The following is an 18778-nucleotide window of genomic DNA, read 5'->3' as shown; positions in this document are numbered from 1 at the left end:
TATGCAGTGTAAGAAAGAAATAAAATCAGAACATATATATTGGCAAAAAAGAGAGGGAAGTTTTTTTAAATTAATTATCCATCAGTCTATCCTCTGTGATTATCTCTGTTAACATTTCGGACACAGCTTTCCAAATTATGTTCTATGTATAATACATGCCAGACACAAAGGTTTTAATAAAATGGGATCACACACACATAAATTGGAGGGGGGGGGAGCAATGTAACCATTTTCTAAGTACTTCTCTCCACAAAACAAGTTCACTTTAGAAAGTTTGGAAAATGAAGAAAAGCACCGCAGATTAAAAACAGACAAACAAAAAACACCTATAATTTCATCTAGGATGACCTCTCTTCAGGTTTGAGTATATATTCTTTACACCTATGCTTCTTTACAAAGCTAAGATATTGTATATGAAGTCTTATGACTACTTTTTCCTCTACTATAGGATGAACATTTTTGCATGCACTAAGTTCTTCTAAATCACTATTTTTAATGACTACATAGCTAAGATGACATCTTTTAAAACAGCAAAAGCACTAAATTAGGCCATTCTAAAGCAGTCTTCTTATTCAGCATGTGCTCACACATGCATATAGCTAGGCAGGACCTAAATGAAACAGGCCATTTACAATATGGAAATCCACGTTTGAGAAACAAGTACTAGTAATGTGTTGCAAGAACACACCGATGTTCTCCCAGTTTACTAAAGAGAGCAGAAGCAACTGAGGCGTGCGTGCGGGTGTGGCTGGAGAAGAGGAAGGAAGTGTGGGCGGCCCTACACACATTTTGCAAGCTGCTGAAAACAGTTGTAAAACCAGCCTCTGTTAAACCTGCTGTCAAGTTGGAATTCACCCTGTTATTCTTGTCAAAATTCACTTCTGGCTTTTCACTGACATCTTCACCACTGCAGTGTGGTCTGTATATCAAACAAAGGTCTCCAGCTCACACCTCTCCCTAGGAGAGGTGAGGAAGAGCACACTGAACAAAGGTGGCTCCGCGTGGATACTCATTATCAACCAATCCATGGCATGAGAAAGCCGGTCACGCAAAAAGGGCCATGTGCAAAAATCAGGCTACTTCTATAGCCTCTATGCACTTTGGGATATTAAATTCCCGCCCAAACCAGACCACGAATATTCAAATACACAAAAACCTCCCAAACAAATTACATGCTTGAAAAAAAGTATCTGTGCCAATACTCTCCCTCCAATACATACAGCTAAAAGATGAGTTTTTATAAAGCCACGCTAAAACTGTATTTAAGCTTCTTACACATGGAAATTATCTGGTATCTTTTACAAACACCAAAAAAATGAACACTGTTGTTACTCTTACTTAGGGGAAATATTAGACTAAATGTATGTTTGGAGAAAAGCCAACTTAAGTGAAGGAACTAACAGACTCTCCATGAAAATTACTGCCCTGATTTAACTGCTAAAATTTCAAAGATACCTATAACAAAAATGGTATAGGCTGGAAAGAAGACAGTAGACTCAATCCTCCAGGAATATCAACAACCTCCAGATCAAGCAAAATAAACACAACCCCAGTGGCAGTCACCACTGCTGCTCTTTTCATCCAAAGTAAACAACATGCCACATTTCTAGAACAGCACTCCTCCTCCTGGGTGTTATCAATATAAGCTATAAATCAAGGATGAAGAAACCAGGGAATTCCCTGGTGGTCCAGTGGTTAGGACTCTGCGCTTCCACTGCAGGGGGCGCGGGTTCGATCCCTGGTAGGGGAACTAAGAACCCACATGCAGCAGGGCGCGGCCAAAAAAGAAAAAAAAAAAAAAAAAAAGAGGAAACCACAAACAGGTCAACACGTCCCAAGTTACGGAAGAATCCAGAGTTCTTCACTGGATTGATTGAATATTACTATGTGGGTATCATGTAGTATCAGTCTGTAGCCACTGAATGGAATCAAGATGGAAACTACAAATTAGAAGATTTCAGTCAACCATTTATTATGAGAAATGTCCCAATAGACAAAAATGTACCTCCAAATGTCTAATAAAGTATTTTTCAAGGGAAGGTAACTGCCTACTGAAGTATGTTCTTCAAGTTTTCTTCGAGGTAGTCAATTTTAATGGACTCAGGGCCACTGAGGTAACCAGGAATGCCAGGCTGAAAAGCCTGCTCCAGTCTCTCGAGGTAGTGACTGGGTTGCCAACGCAGATCTATCCCTTAAAGTGCTGGTTTAAGTAATCTTTATTTCCTCTAAGTAAACAAGCTGTATTCCAGGACACATCAAGGAATTTTTGAATGAATTTAGGAGTCAGGCAATCCATTAACTGATGGAAAGCAGTAGTTAGTATTTGTAGAAAAGGGTTAACATCCAAGCCACAAAACCTGAAGCAGCAGCACAGATAGTAAGTTCAAATTCCTAAACAGAATTGCCTCTCATTAAAGTGATGAAAAATGTTAATAAGCATGTCACCATTTCTACCTGATGGTAAAGTGAGATTTCAAAAATTAGTATGGTGACAGCCTTCGTATAAAGTGCCCACATAATAAATAATGACTTAAGCACAAGTTGGTGTGTAGAAATTACTCCAAAATAAATAAAGCCAACCCACAATTACTCCTTTGCCAGGAAAACAGAATATAAGTTGGAAGTTATGGAGAATTTTAAAACTTAATAATCTAAATCTCTCTTCCAAAGCTTTTATTAATACTGTCAAAACTCATTTTAACTCCCTATCATCTTTTCATCCCCCCTGCTGATATTGTGACAAAGATGGTAATGAAAAAGTGGTCAAAAAAGAATGCTGGAAAAGAAAAAAAATAAACTGATCCATTAACAAAAATACTGGCACCTAACATTTCATTGACTTTGACTTAAAAGGCAGAATCATTTGGGGATTCTCTCATACTGTTGGGACTGCAAATTACCTTTCTGAAAAACAATTTGGCAATACCTGCATCAAGAGCCTTAAAATAATTAATACCCTCGATTTAAAAATCTTACTACTAGATTTATGTCTTAAAGAAATAAAGACATGAACAAATATTTATATTCAACAATGTTCAGTGATATTCATATACGAGAAAATAAAATCAGGGACTTCCCTGGCTGTCCAGTGGTTAAGACTCCGCGCCCCTAATGCAGGGGGTATGGGTTCGAATCCTGGTCAGGGAACTAAAACCCCACATGCCGCACGGTGTGGCCAAAAAAAAAAAAAAAAAAAAAGTATATATATGTGTATATATATATTATATATATATACACATATACATATATATCTCAGAAATAGCCGAAAGGTCTACAATAAGGAAATGGTATACCTAACATTAACACTATGCTGCTATATTTTGAAGCTATTTAATCTCATGGGAAATTGTCACAATAAAATATTAAGTAAAAAAATTCACACACCAAATTTCATGGCATAGGATCCCGATTTCTTTAAAAGCATATAATTTGTCTGCATATATACTAAAAATACCAAAATGTTAATTGGTAAAATTGTAGTTTTCTTTCTCTTTATGCTTTTCTGTTCTTTTCAAATTTTTCACAGCAGATGTGTGCTGCCTTTTAATCTAGGAAAGGCAGACATTATTAAAATTTTGAATTTCTGTACATAATTATTCAATTTACTTTTCCATTGAGATCTATAAAGTAAACCAATTTCCCTGAAAACATATATACATATTTATGTAATCTTAACAAACAAGGCATATTCAATGAAATATTCTACCTCCCTTGAGGGACAAAGTATGCAATTTCTTCAGGCTGAGGAAGGAACAGGAACACTGAGTCTATTTTTATTAGCAAACATTTGAGCCCTAATTGTGTAGAACACAACACAGTCCCTGTCCTTTAGAATCTTACAAATAAGTTATCTACACATAAAAAGACAATCAATTATACAAGTTAACCTCAGTGAGTTCCGTCAAAGGAAGAGCAGAGGATACCAAAGGCAGGATCCCCAAGGATGGGGCAACCCACAGACCAGGCCTTACCCTTCACCGGGAGCAGCGGGACACCATTCCTGACAGTGGCGGAAACAGGCAGCAGAGAGTGCATACGGCTTCCGAAAGGAGAACGCCAATGTGCGTGAAGTTAGGCCGTGGGGTAGAAGTGAGGTAAGTTTAATAGGGTTAGGAAGGCTGATCTTGAAAACTACCTAGTGGCTCACCATTCAGGGAACTGTGATGAACTCTTAGCTTCTCAAAATCAATGGAAAACTTGCTAGACTAAATAATTCACCACATATCTATCTTTGAATTATACTTAAGGTTAATTCAAGTGCCATTAAAGAGTTAAAAATGCACAGAAGCAGCTTCACATCACAGAGCTGATATGAGGCCTCAAAAGAAGAGAAAAACTCTAGGTTTTAACATGAGAGCGACATAAGAATAAGGTCATTAGAAAATTTAAACCAATTTAAAAACACTGTTCACTTTAAAGTTCCATAAACACCAATTTTTGTCTTGACTTACTAGATCTCTCTCATTATTACCCATATTACTTTCCTAAAAATCTATTACTAACCGAAATAGGTTTATATAGAAATGAGTCTTACAGCAAAACTACAGTTGACCTTTCTTTTCATTGTCTCATTTCAAGTTTTAAAAATGTCTTCTACTGCCACAACTGCCCACTGTTTTGTTTTAATGCAGGTTTCAAAAAGAGTAAACAATTCAACTACTGGGAATCTATGTATGCACTGGATTCTTTACATATGTTATATAATTTATTCCTCACAACCAAGAATACAAAGGAAGTATCATACCCATTTTAACAGATGAGAAAGCAGGGTCAAATAGGATAAGGACTTCCTATGCCCCAGTCCTACGCCCAAGTAAGAGCTGCCTAAATTGACTCCTGGGCCCTGCATTTTTTCCTGAAATAATACAATGCCTCCCCCTTTGACGTAGGCCTTTCTAATTCCCAGGGAAACAACAGCACTGAAATAAATCTATTTTGACATTTCTGCTTTTCCTCCCATTCTGACATGCCATGTGAGTTACCTGACCCAGCAATCAACTAAAAAGAGGAAATTCCCTAATGCCACCAAAGTGCCAAAGACTCACCTAATAAACATTAATTAATAATTCCAGGGACTTCCCTGGTGGCCCAGTGGCAAAGACCCCACACTCCCAATGCAGGGGGCCCGGGTTTGATCCCTGGTCAGGGAACTAGATCCCACGTGCTGCAACTAAAGATCCCGCATGCTGCAACTGAGACCCGGCGCAGCCAAATAAATAAATAAATATTTTAAAAAGATTCACGTAACTTGTAACAGAAAGTTTTGCAAAGTAAAACTTTTTTTAAAAAGTTAAATAAATAATTCCATTAAAAACTTTTTGAAATGTTTAGAAACTGCTCTTTGAGAAAGGAAATTGCAGGCAAATAACCATTCAAAAGACAGACTGAGGTAATTACTGGTCATCTAAAAATTGAATGGCACCTTGAAAATAACTTCACCTTTAGAGTTTGCATACAATTTTGTTATGGCAAGAGTCCTCCCCAGTGGCACAGAATAGCCAACACCAAGCAAGTAATTTAAGTACAATTTAGGAAGATCCTATTTTCTGCTGTAAAAAATTTATCCTTGGGACTTCCCTGGTGGCGCGGCAGTTAAGAATCCACCTGCCAATGCAGGGGACATGGGTTCGAGCCCTGGTCCGGGAAGATCCCACATGCCGCGGAGCAACTAAGCCCGTGCGCCACAGCTACTGAGCCTGCGCTCTAGAGCCCGCGAGCCACAACTACTGAGCCCGCGTGCCACAACTACTGAAGCCTGTGTACCTACAGCCCATGCCCCGCAACAAGAGAAGCCACCGCAATGAGAAGCCCGCACACAGTAACGAAGAGTAGCCCCTGCTCGCCGCAACTAGAGAAAGCCCGCGCACAGCAACGAAGATCCAAAGCAGCCAAAAATAAATAAATAAATTTATTTTTTTAAAAAATTTATCCTTACCCAAGCTACAATTTTAACGTACTTTTGCATATTACATTCTCTCCATTTGTTTCTGAAAAAGCATTTTCCTTCACAAGAGGATTAGCAAATGCTCACAGAATAGGAGAACAAAGGATAAAATCAAGCCTTGAAAACTGTAGATTGAATATTCTCATTCTAAATATCTTCTATAGTACTCACAATGCTTTATACCAATAAAGAGAGAACTGTTTAACCTGTAGAATATGAGATAAAACACAAAGCTAAACTCTAAAATTCAATCGCTCTACTTCTGTCCACTGCTAAAAAAAAAAAAAGACCGTATGGTATTTGGACTATTTTAAAGAGATCCATAAATATGACACACCCTAGCTTCATAATTTGTCCAACGAATATTTGTTAGTATAATGTCCTAAATCTAAAATGAACTTTACCTAGATAAGTTATACTGTAAGAGTGAAACCTACATTACCTAAAATATAATCTCTTTAATATAAAAGCAGCAATGTGGCTAAATATTAAACCCAGTTAGATACATTATTCAAACATTTTCCCCTATCTATGCAATATGAAGACAATATAATGAACTAAGAGGTGTGTCTGCGCATAGAAGGGGAGGGAACATCAGAGAAAAACTGGGACAGCAACCTAAGAGTCACATTTCAAAGTACCACAGAGTCAACTTTTATTATCTTCACCATAGAGGTGCACTTGAAAAATGATCAAAATTCATTTATTTAGCAAATATGAGTAGCATCTTAGCACAAAAGAGTACCACAGGACATGGAGCCCAACAAATTACTCAACTTCTGCCAACAGGCATGTCTTTTTCTATAAAACAAAGATAATCACCACCTTGGACAGTTATTATGAAAGCAAAAGGCAATAATACATATTAGCAAGTTGTGATTGGGATCAAAATCACCCCAGGATTTTTCTCCCCAACTTTTCACAAATGGCTTCCCTCCCAGGAGAGTCTGATATTTTAGAGGGGTTGTATACTTACTTCCTCATCTTAGTTTGATATCGGTACCCTCACCCCTTATTGGCCCAAGTAACTGCTCCTAAATGCCTGTACTGGATATGATAGGAAGGCCGCTGCCCCACATTATTTACACCTCTCAAAGGGACAAGGAGGCCGGAAGAGGTGTTCTTTCCCCTAAGTCTGCCTTCAGGAGTTCACAGGAGGCATCTCAGAGAAATTAATTTTTTTGTTTGAGCTAAGAACTGAAATCGGCCATGGTGGGAAAGAGGCCTTAGTGTGACTGGGACAGCAATACATGCAGAGCAGAGTGTAAGAGACAAGGTTATAGACAGGTAGGTAAGGGCCAGATACCCAAAGGTCCTTGTATCCTGTGCACATCAGTTGACATTCCTCACATCTGGCTAGCCCTTAACCATGCTTCAGGGCCCAGCGTAAAGGTCACCTTCCTGACCATAGCCTCTCCCTCCCCTCCCACACTCCTGCACACCAGCTCCCCACGCCCTCTCACAGCACCAGGCCCTTTTCCATTATGGCCCTTATCACAACTGTGGTTATATAATTATTTGTGTGATTATGTGATTAATAATCTGTGTCCCCCACTAGATTACATGATAAATTCAGCCCGCGTAAGACGCACGTCTGTTTTATTCAGCTCTCCATCCCAGGGCCCGCCAAGTATAGCATCTGCCCAAAATATATAGGTATACTTTATTAAATGAACAAATGAAAGCTGGCACTAAGAAGCCAAGGAAGAATCCTGAGCAGGGGAATGGCAATCAGAGATGACAGTTAAACAAAGCACTCTGGCAGCAAAGTGAAGATCAGATTGGAAGGGCAAGACTAGGATTTGGACACAGGTAAGGAGACTAGTGAAAATGTCTCCAGATAAATGATTAAAGACTTAAAAATAAGGGCAGCCTGTACCTGGGCGGTGATGGCGAGGATGTAATGGAGGAGACACGTTTAGGAAGTAGAATCCAGGAACTCAATGCACAGGGGGCAAAGCAAAGAGGGCAATCTAGAATGACTAGTGGAGAGTGGTAGCAGGTGGGGTCATTTACTCAGACAGGGAATTCAGGACAGTAACAAACATTTCTTGAGCATTTACTGCATGGCAGTGTAGAGTGGAAGATTTGCTTCTAGCTCTGGAATTCTATGAGTGAAGAGCAATTTCAATCCAACTCATCTGGATAAAATGGGTATGGTTTCCACTAATGGGCAACAAACTAAAGTTGAGATTTTTAAAGTTTCTTCGCCAGGACACTTCTTGGGTACACTGACTGTGTGAAGCATTACACTGGTCTGGGGATATAGAAATCAAAGAAGGGATCTCTGGCTCCAAGGAGCTGACAGTCTTCTGGATTTGAGAAAGGTAACTGCACGTCAACAACTGAGAAACCGAGGCCTACTGAGGCTACGATTTGACCAGTTACATGTCCTGTAACCTACATTTCTGGAGCACTGATTTCATAATCAATATCACATTTCAGGCCAACATGTAGCTGAGGGGTTATGTGTTTAGATAGTCAGACAGACACCCCTCCCCCCAATCTTGCTGTGAGCCTGGAGACACTCCAGAACTTAAAACATCATGGTGCATGGGCAGCCAATGCCCTCCAACTCTGAAGTAACTGCTGTAGTCACATGGCAGCAGTCTGGGGAATAGGACACAACAAGGAAGGAGAGAGAGAAAGGCCTTCTTTGTCAGGAAAGAGCCTACCTGAGCAGAGGCCAAACGCTGGAGGTGCCAAAGCAGAATCTCAGGAGGCTCTGGAAGTAACAGCAGAGAAATAAATGTTCAGGAAAGATAGAGCAGGAATCCTCTTTAGTCAGGTTCCTCCCCTACCACCAGCAAGAAATGGTTTCCCACGGGATCTAAGGCCTCAACCCAAAGCAGATACATGGAAAAACAAGATACGGAAATAATCTGCGGTGTGAATAACGCAGATCCAGATCATCCAGAACAGACAACACATTTCCAGTGCTCACTTGTGAGGCCATTACGTCCAAGAGGCTGTACACCGGCTCTTCCCAAACTAAAACAAAATAACAAAACATGTCCCCCTCCATCCCCAAAGGTACTGCCCCACTCCTCCCCCTTCCTTTCCATAGTCTTAAAAGAAACAAAAACAGCTGCACCCTGTTTCTACCTGCTCAACTCCCTTTCACCCACTTGGATCTAAGTTCTTCCTCCACCACCTGACCTTGTCTTTTCACCCTCCTTGAACCCTTGGGGCCCTCTCCCTTTTTCTCTGCCTGGGAACTCTACCCATCCTTCAAGACTGGTTCAACCATCACCTTCTCTGTGAAGCATTCCCAAGTCAGACTGTTCCTTGCCCAAGGGTCTTGCCTATGTCTCACCACAGCATTTGACCCTACTGTTATTGTTTACCTTGGTGTAAATATAATTTATAATAGCCTGGGACTTCCCTGGTGGCGCGGTGGTTAAGAATCCGCCTGCCAATGCAGGGGACATGGGTTCGAGCCCTGGTCCGGGAAGATCCCACATGCCGCAGAGCAACTAAGCCCGTGCACCACAACTACTGAGCCTGCGGTCTAGAGCCCGCGGGCCACAACTACTGAAGCCCGCACACCTGGAGCCCGTGCTCCGCAACAAGAGAAGCCACTGCAGTGAGAAGCCCGCGCACCGCAACAAAGAGTCCCCACTCACTGCAACGAAGACCCAACGCAGCCAAAAATAAATAAATAATAAATAAAACAAAAAACAAAAAATACAATAGCCTGTAAAGGCAGGAACTAGTTTTTATTCACTTTTCTACTGCTATCCTCTAACCCAGGGCCCCAAAAGTAGACAAAGGCTCCATGAATAAATGATCATAGGTTAGTTTACCTTCAAAACTGCTACAAACCGCTCAACTTTTCCACCTAACTTGCTCTAAGAGCTGACCAGCACATACATGCACACTGGGAAGTATCCATATTCTAAATAATTAGTTTTCTTATAAAAGCATCTTGGCTAAAAATTCTACCTCTTGGTTGTTAGGCAAACAGCTGGCATGCAGTAAAATCAAGTCTTCAGAGTTCCTCACATCTATGTTTCTAATTCCTAAAATTCTGACCATGTGGAAAGTGTACTTGTACCCTTTTCTTCCTGGGCTGTGTAATGAGTTCTTAGGCTCAGACAAGCTGCTACAGGGGAGAAATCAAGCCTTATTTATACCAGTGCTTAGAACCTGGGCTGCTCAATATCTCCAAAATAAAGTGTTTTTTTCTATTTAGTTTCACTTTCTATATGAAACATCCATAGTAAAGTTTAGACCAATAGTATTTCCTGCGCCCAGTAAAAATATCTGAAAGCCCTTCACTTTTAATAAGGACATTTGAAAGCCTTCATTTTAGGATTATGGGATTACATTTGACCCATAAAGGCTCAATCTATACTTCTGTTCTAGAATAATAAAAATTACATAACTTCTGAGTCCTTGTATGTTTTATACAAATGGATCTTACTGCAATAATACAGGAAAACTTACTAAAAATAGTAAAAAAATTAGTACGGTGTGAGTAACTTTTCTGCACAAAATAAAAACTGTGCAAATTTAAAAAACAGAAAGGTGTCAAAGTTCCCTACATGGAAAGCCTTAAAGATGGAGTATTAAGAAAAGTTAACACAGTGCACCTGACTTTCAATTACTATACTGCTTCAGTAAGTGACCTTGGGAATGTCATTTCTCTCATTTCTAGTTCTGTAAAATGGGAATGTCATCTGTTTTCCTAATAGACATAATTAGATAGTCAAATAAAAGAATCAACATGATTTTTTTTTAAACTTGTCTAATTAGTATGCGTTAATCACCACTAGTACAGAACATTTCTCTCCAAGAATCCAATTCCAAGAGAAATATTTAAGCAGACGTTGAAGACAGATTTCCTTAAGGGAATGATTTTATAAATCTGGAGAGCCATATAACAAGATTATAAATTAACAAATGCATTACATAAGCCTTGACAACCCCAGACTTTAAAGTACACCGATATACATTCTGATAAATTAGACTGATTTGGGACTAGCACCCCAACCCCATACAAGGAACCCAAACTGAGGCAACTGATGCTTGATAGGAATCAGGTGGAATCGAATCAGTATGCCGAACATTTGCAGTTCCATCACCTGCTAGCCATGCTTCACCTTTCACCATAAAACGTGAAACGCATTAAGTCAGCTTTACCACCTGCTCCTAAAACTGTGGAAATGTACTCAATTAAATGGAAGGGGAAAAAAGTAACTTGACAGTGTGAAAAATCCGATATCCTCAGACGTCTATAGGTTGAAGAACCCTACTGCTAAATCCCTCCTCTCCCCTCCAAATACTGGACTTGAACCGAATTCCCTACGAACCTATTGAATTTTATCTGATGCAACTGTTGGAACAGCACAGCTCCAGGAACCCCCCCGCCCGCCCCCCAGGATGAAAGGCTGTCACTTTCCTGGATCCCAAGTCCAAATAAAAGGCAGGAAGGTTTCTGTAAAACGGTCCAGAAAGAAATCAACAGGCGATGACTACGGAAAAGAACGGACGTTTTCCAATCTTAAAAATTCTAGCTGTCCCTCGGGAATGGCACTGCTCCTCCTTCCTTACCCCGATGCCCTTTCTCTACAGACAACAATATCCCCATTCTATTTTACGGCTGCAGTTTTAGCAAGGAACCCCCCTGCTACGCCAGATTTCCAGATTCTTTTGAAAAAGGAAAACACCTTTGGTGAAGAATACACACCGCACGAGAAAACCTGGGAGCGGAGCCCCGCGGGCGCCGCACTCGGCCCGCTCCGGGGCGGGGCGCGGGGATGCGGGCGCCTCCCGAGGTGCCGCAATCCCGCCGCGGCCGCAAGGGCAGGGCCTCCGGGCGCCCGCGGCCAGCCGCCGCAGTGCCGGCTCCCATCCGGGCCCCGCCGCCGCCCGCCGCCAGGCCGCCAGGCCGCGCCGCCGCCGCGCGGGGACGGGGCCGCAGCAGCCGGGGCCCCGCGTCCTCCCCGGCGCGCGACGCGGCCGGCGCGGGGAGCGCGGAGCGCGCAACTTACTTTCCGCCTGCGGCGGGAGCCCGGCTCCGGCGCCCGGCAACGGCGGAGGCGACTAGGCGGCGGAGGCCGGCCCGACCCCCGCCCACAGCCACCGCGCCCGGCCGCGCTCCGCGTTCGCCCCTACCTCAGCCAGCAGGCGGGCGTCTGTCTGCAGCGGCCGCGGCGCCGACGACTCCCTCCCAGCCGCCGAATCCCCGCACCCAGCGATAATCATAATACCGAACGGGCGGCCGGCCGCGAGGAGGGGGTGGGGACCTACTTGCGCCTGCGCGGGGCGCGCGTCACTGTGACGTAAGCGCCGGGGCGGGGCCGCGGGTAGGGAGGGAGGGACGGACGGGGCGGGGCCGCGGGGAGGGAGGGACGGGGCGGGGCGGGGCGGGGCGGGGCGGGGCGGGGCGGGGCGGGGCGGGACGGGACGGGACGGGACGGGACGGGACGGGACGGGGCGGGACGGGACGGGGCGGGGCGGGGCGGGGCGGGGCGGGGAGCACCTGCGGGCTACCGCGCGCGGGCTGCTGGAGGGCATCCTGGCGTCATCCCGACCCCAGCGAGTCTGGGCTGCGGCTGGCGGTAGGAAGAGGGCGAGGTGCCCGAACAGAAGGGATGATGAAGAAGGAAGCACTAGGGACATGGGAGAATGGCCCAGAAAAGTAGCGCGAGCCGTCGGGGGAAATCGGAGGGAAGGGATCGCGTCCTCACCAGACTCTAGGTCCTGGGACGTGGGGCCGAGGGCGCCAGGCGCTTTACCCTTTTAAAGTTTCCTCCCATCTCCCGCCCAGGTTTAAGCAAAGAAAGGGAAAAAATTCAATATACATTCATGTATACACATACATATTCTTTACAGTTTCTTCTCTTTGGGAACCCAATTTGAAGGAATTTTGTTGATTTTGTTGCCATTTTTAAAAAAGAGAAAAAGCCCAGCATCCGAATGCAGCGCTGGCTTTAAAGGTCAGCGGGAGACCCTTGCCTGGCCAGGCTGCCTCCTCTGGAAAAGTGTGGACAGGCGAAAGGTCGTGGGAAGTATTAAAGCATGTTAAGTTAGGGATTCAGAACACTCCAGGCATTAACTGTGCACAGCGGCATGGTCACCAGGCCGGTGGCTCCCGAAGGGAACTTCGCGCTCGCCGGAGAGGAGGGTTTGGGAGGGCGGGAGACAGGGGCAGGGGCTCACGTCTCCCACCCTTGGAAGCTTGGCGCGCAATGGAGATCAGCTCTCCGGGTTTTCTGGAAGGGAGTGACAAGCCAGATGCCAGATTTCTCCAACCTGCTTTTTCCCTTAATGATTCTCCCTGCTCTCCACCCCTCCCCCAAGGAAGGACCCCTAGCAAAGAAGGACACAATGTGGGGGGAGGCGGGAGCTGCTTAGATGCTCCAAGTTTGATTAAATTGACTGGACAGAGAAGAAAAATCTAGATGGCTTTAGCAAATGTCTCTGCTGACCTGGAAGTGTCAGAAGCCTTTTCTTTTCAGACTGTCTCCTTGGCATCCACTTTGCATGTCTGAAGATGACTGGGAAGCAAGAGTGGATTGTTGGGAGGTACAGACCCTCAGGGTAATAACAGAAGGTTAAAGGGGGACTCCCAGTTACCCTAAGGCTCTGGCATGGGGTGATGGATCTCATTGGCTGGGGAAAGCCTGGGGCTGTAGGCCTCAGGTGGGCCTCTGCCCCTCAGGGCTGAGTCAAGGCCCCAACTCTGGGATAACACTGGCTTTAAAAGATCATAAAAGAATAATCTCACTTTGATACTGACATTCTAACTCTAGCAGTATGTTAAGCAAGAGCTTCTAACTTGGTTTGTGGAATTCATTCCTTTGTTACTGACAAATGGGAAGTCCTTGCACTTTTCTCCTTAGGGAGATATCACTATTCAGGGAACCCTGTAACCAAGTAAAGGGAAAAAAATACCCCGCTAATGGTCTCCCAAGGGAATTCCAGTGGTTGAAGACCTCCGTGCCAGGTCTGTAGCCCCTGAGATAGAACAGTAATCACAAAACAATGGCCTTAGTAGATAAGCCCTTGGAAAATAGAGTATTTATATTGCTGCTGTGTAACTCGGGTTTTGAATAAATTCTATAAGGGCAACAGGGCATAAGAATAGCAAAACAATAAATGAAAAGGAATAGAATAATACCTTGGTTTAAATCAAGTTGGCTCAAATTCTCTTCCAGAGAGAGGGCTGCAGTCCTGGCCATGTGCTAAATCATTTATTCATCCCCAGTGTTTCCTGGGAAGCTGGAGTGTTGCTGGCAAGAACGTGACCCGTTTTCAGTCCCGCACCATCAATGTGGTAACATGATCTGATCATGCTTAGGCAACATTTAAAAATACTCAAGTACAAATTAATATATGATTGCTTAACTTTCAATTCAAGAAAATGTGTTTATTGTTAATGAAGAACCCCCTCCTTCATTCTGCCCTGGGGCTTTCTCCAAACCAGACTGCTTTTTTAATGTTAGGTCTTTTTATGGACCTGTAAGAAGCTTTAATTAGATATACAGCACTCTACACAAACGACAAGATGGAGCATGCAGGCTTGGACTACAGTCTCTGTGATTCAGATCTCAGAAATAACATAATGCCACCAATTTAGGGAAGAAGTCGTTTATTGGAAGGCAACCAGGGAGATGCTACAAATTAGATCAAGATGTGAAAAGCAAGCCGATTCATGAAAGAATTGCCATTTTCTTCTTGGGACTACCCCCCCAAAGCAGCATGTATAGCAAGGTTATCTTCTCTAGATATTGTTAATTTTCATAATTTATAAAACATTTAAAATAAATATATTGAAAACAACAGAGATTGAGGACTCATGTACGTTTCAGTTTTGAGTTGTGACATTTAATGATTTCCTTTTACGTATTTAATTAGTCATTTTGTGCATTGATACTTGAGCATATCTGAATCCTGGCTTCATCCAGTAGGACCAAAATAAAACTTCATTGGAATGGACTCAAGGGTTTCTCAAAGACTTTCCCTCACTACTCCCTTGGCATCAGTTAGCATCCCTAATTCTTTTATCTCAGATGTCAGTTAAGGCCTGTGCGTGACTGTGTGTGTGTATGTGTGTAATATATTTTTGATAGTTGCAATGAAGGATTGAAAATGCCAGCCCTTAACTCTGTTTGTTTGCAACCTGTGAACTGGGAAGCACGGCAGACATTGCCTGGCATTGACTGCCAGCCCCATCACCAAGAGTTATATGGCCTTGGGGGCAGATTGCTTAACCTTCCATCTGTTTCCTCCTCTGTAAAATGGGAATGATGGTGATGATAATGATATCTTTCTTATAAGATGGGTGTAAGGCCGTTGTTCTCCCAGTGTGCTCCCCGGAAATCAGCAGCAGCAGCTGGGAACTGGACTGAAATGCAAATTCTCGGGCTCCACTCCAGACCTACTAAATTAGAAACTCTCTGTTTTAAGAAGACTTCCAGGTGAATCTGATGCAGGTTAGAATTTGAGAATCACTGTTGATAGGATTAAGGTGGTTTATATAAAGTATTAAAACAGTGCCTGGCACATGATAAGCAGTATATTAATGGATATTTTTTAAATTAGTGTATGATGTTTCCAAGATATACAAAGTTTAATTCAGGCCACAAGAAGGATGCCCATATTCCTCCAACAAATAAATTCTGCTTAATCTTATGTCCAAAGACTTTAACACTGCCTGCCAAGCCCTTCACAATCTGGCCCCTGCCTTCCTTTCCTGTTCTTTATCTCCAGGTGAACCACATCTCCAACCTTCTCAGTTCTCAGAAAGGGAATTGCTTTTTCATACCTCCGAGCCTCTGCCCATTCTGTTCCCACTGCCTGGAAATGTCACCCACCCCTTTTCTCCACTTTCTACACTTGCAATCTCCTGAACCCTTCAAAACCTCACTTGAGTGTCCAGCCTCATCTGTGGCACCCCCATCCCTGCTCAGTCAGAGCCAGGCATTCTCTGGACCCAAACCTCCCTGCACATCCTGCTTGTAATATTTATCATAGTGTTTTGTAGCTGTTTACTGTTCCATTTTCTCCCTTTGGATCTTGAACTCCCGGAGGACAAGGATTTTATTTTATTCAAATTTCTATTCATGCAGCTTAGCACTGGGGTTGCAAGTAGGCAGCCCAAGGGCTTGTGCCATAAACTTGGGGTATTTTTTTTTCCACAAAGGTCCTTTAAGAATTTGAATTAGTTGAGAACATTTTTCTAGGGGGTGGGGGGCATGCCCTGTGGCTTGTGGGATCTTAGTTCCCCAACCAGGGATTGAACTCAGGCCCTTAGCAGTGAAAGCTCAGAGTCCTAAACCACTGGACGGCCAGGGAATTCCCAAGGACATTTTAAAATTGGAAGAGTTAATGGTTTTGTTTAATAGTTTTATTGAGGTATGATCTGCATACCGTAAAGTTCACCGTTAATACGTGGTAATTCAATGACTTCTAGTAAATTTATAAAGTTATGCAACCATCACCCCGATCCACCCCAATATTTCCATCACTCCCCAAAAGTTTTCTCCTGTGCATTTGCAGTCAATCACACTCCAATTTCCATCTCTTGGCAACCAGTGATTTGTTTTCCATCTCTACAGATTTGCCTTTTCTAGAAAGTCACTTAAATGGTATCATACAATGTGTGGTCTTTTGTGTCTGGCTTCTTTCACTTAGCATAATGTTTATCCATGTTGTAGCATGTATAAGTAGTTCATCCCTTTTTACTGCTGAATAGTATTCATTAGACAGATACACTAGATTTTCTTTATCCATTTACCAGGTAATGAACATTTCATTTATTTCCAGATTTTTGCTATTATGGATAATGTTGCTGTGAATATTTACATATATCTCCAAAGTGCACTGAGGGTATGGTGTCCTCAGCCTTGGCCATCCCAAATGTCCATTCACGTGCTCTTATGTAAAATTCCCCCACATGTCGCCTGTTTTGTGGTTTGATTCACTCCTTCAACAGATAATTACTGAACACTTACTATAAGTTGGGCATGTGCTGATCAGGGGTGTTACAGATTCAGATGTCTCCGGGCCAGGCCTGTAATTGGAGATGTAGGTCTAGGGTGAAGGGCGAGAGCAGATAAATCAGAGGATCTAGACCCTGGCTAACAAGGAAGATGGGGAGAGTCACTACCCAGCTCTTGCTGATGGTCTGACATGTGAGAAATTCAAATCTCAAGTTGCAAGGTCTTCCCATTTTTCAAGAGAAGCCAGAAATCTTTTTTTTTGAAACCAGAAATCTTGATTTTATTTTATTTTTTTCAAAATTAACTCTGCCATGAGGCAGGACTTCTAGCTATGGCAGAGGAAAACTGGAGAAAGTTGGTGTATTAGTTTTCTGTTGCTATGTAACAAATTAGCACAAAGTTCTCAGCTTCGAACTCAGAGTTCTATAGGTGAGAAGTCCAGGCAGACTCGACTGGGTTCTCTGCTTAGTGTCTCACAAGGCTCAAATTAAGGTGTTGGCCAGACTAGGCTCTTATCTAGAGGCTCTGGAAATGGATCCACTTCCACGTTCATTGAGGCCAAAGACATGACAATATACCACATGAGCATAAACACAAAAATCAAATCCAGTAACATATAAAAATGACCCAGTGGGATTTATCTTGGGAATGCCAGGTTGATTTAGCATCTCAAAATTAATGCAATACATCATATTAATATAATAAAGGCCAAAATATACTTGGTCATGTTAATATATACAGAAAAAGCATTTGTCAAGATTCAACACTCATTCATGATAAAACTCTCAACAAACTCCAAATAAAAGGGAATTTCTTCAGACAGATAAAAAAGAATCTAAGAAAAAACCTACAGCAAACATCGTACTTACTAGCGATAAGACTAAAGGTGTCTTCCATAAGTCTGAGAACAAAGCAAGGATGTCCACTCTCAACACTTCTATTTAATATCACACTGGAAGTTCTAGCCAGTCAAGAAGACAAGAAAAAGAAATTAAAGGTATCCAGTTTGGAAATGAAGAAATAAAACTGTCTTTATTTGCAAATTATTTGATCCTGTATCTGCAAACTACTAGCGAATCTTAAAAAACCAACTAGAACTAATAAATGAGAATGTCAGAGGATACAAAAACCAATATTTCTACATACTGATAATGAACACTCTAAGAATGAAATGAAAACAATGTAATTTGCAATAGCACTAAAAATAAAATACTTAGAAATAAATGTAACAAAAGATGTGTAAGAGGTAAAAATTATAAAACACTGCTCACTAAAATTTAAAAGATCTAAATAAATGGGGATATATACCATTTTCATGAATTGAAAGACTCACTACTGTTAAGATGGCAATTCTGCCCAAACTGATTTATATATACAATTCCAATCAATTTTTGGGGGGGTAGAAATTGACATGCCGATCCTAAGGTTTACATGGAAATGCAAATTACCTAGAATAGCAAAACAATTTTGAAAACCAACAACATAGTTGCTGCAATATTTTACTCATTTTCAAAACTTATTATAAAATAATAGTTGTTGAGACTGTGTCACAATGGTGTAATGATAGACACATATATCAATGGAGATGAATAGAAAGTCCAGAAAATCCTTATGTTTTTGGTAAATTGATTTTCAACAAAGGTGCCAAGGGAATTTAATTGTGAAAAGATATTCTTTTTAACAAATGTTTCTGGGACCATTGGGTATCTATACACAAAAGTTAAACAAATTAAAAAATTTACATCATGTATAAAAATTAACTCAAAATCAATTACAGACTTACATGTTAAATTGAAAACTATAAAACCTGAAAAAACAAACCACAGGAAAGAAATCTTTGTGACTTTGGCTTAGGCAAAAATTTCTTAGATATGATACTAAA

At 42.2% G+C, this 18778-nt stretch overlaps 1 protein-coding gene across 2 annotated transcripts in view; it reads right to left on the bottom strand.

The window, feature by feature from the left end:
• Nucleotides 1-12184, bottom strand: part of SNRK (SNF related kinase) — a 62486-nt gene extending 50302 nt beyond the window's left edge. Inside the window, exons 1-2 of one of the 2 annotated variants that reach the window (XM_068559254.1) lie at nt 12065-12184; nt 8620-8669 (exon numbers count right to left, since the gene is read on the bottom strand). In XM_068559254.1, the coding sequence (XP_068415355.1) occupies nt 8620-8669; nt 12065-12154 (140 nt within the window). In that variant the 5' untranslated portion in view covers nt 12155-12184. The remainder of the gene's footprint in view (nt 1-8619; nt 8670-12064) is intronic. The other variant, XM_068559253.1, reaches the window with a different exon arrangement.
• Nucleotides 12185-18778: the final 6594 nt, after the last annotated feature.

This window comes from Eschrichtius robustus, chromosome 12 (assembly GCF_028021215.1).
Source record: "Eschrichtius robustus isolate mEscRob2 chromosome 12, mEscRob2.pri, whole genome shotgun sequence".
In the NCBI taxonomy this organism is placed as follows: Eukaryota; Metazoa; Chordata; class Mammalia; order Artiodactyla; family Eschrichtiidae; genus Eschrichtius; species Eschrichtius robustus.
Note: the sequence above shows the minus strand (reverse complement) of the source record. Positions and strands in the feature narration are given on the sequence as shown.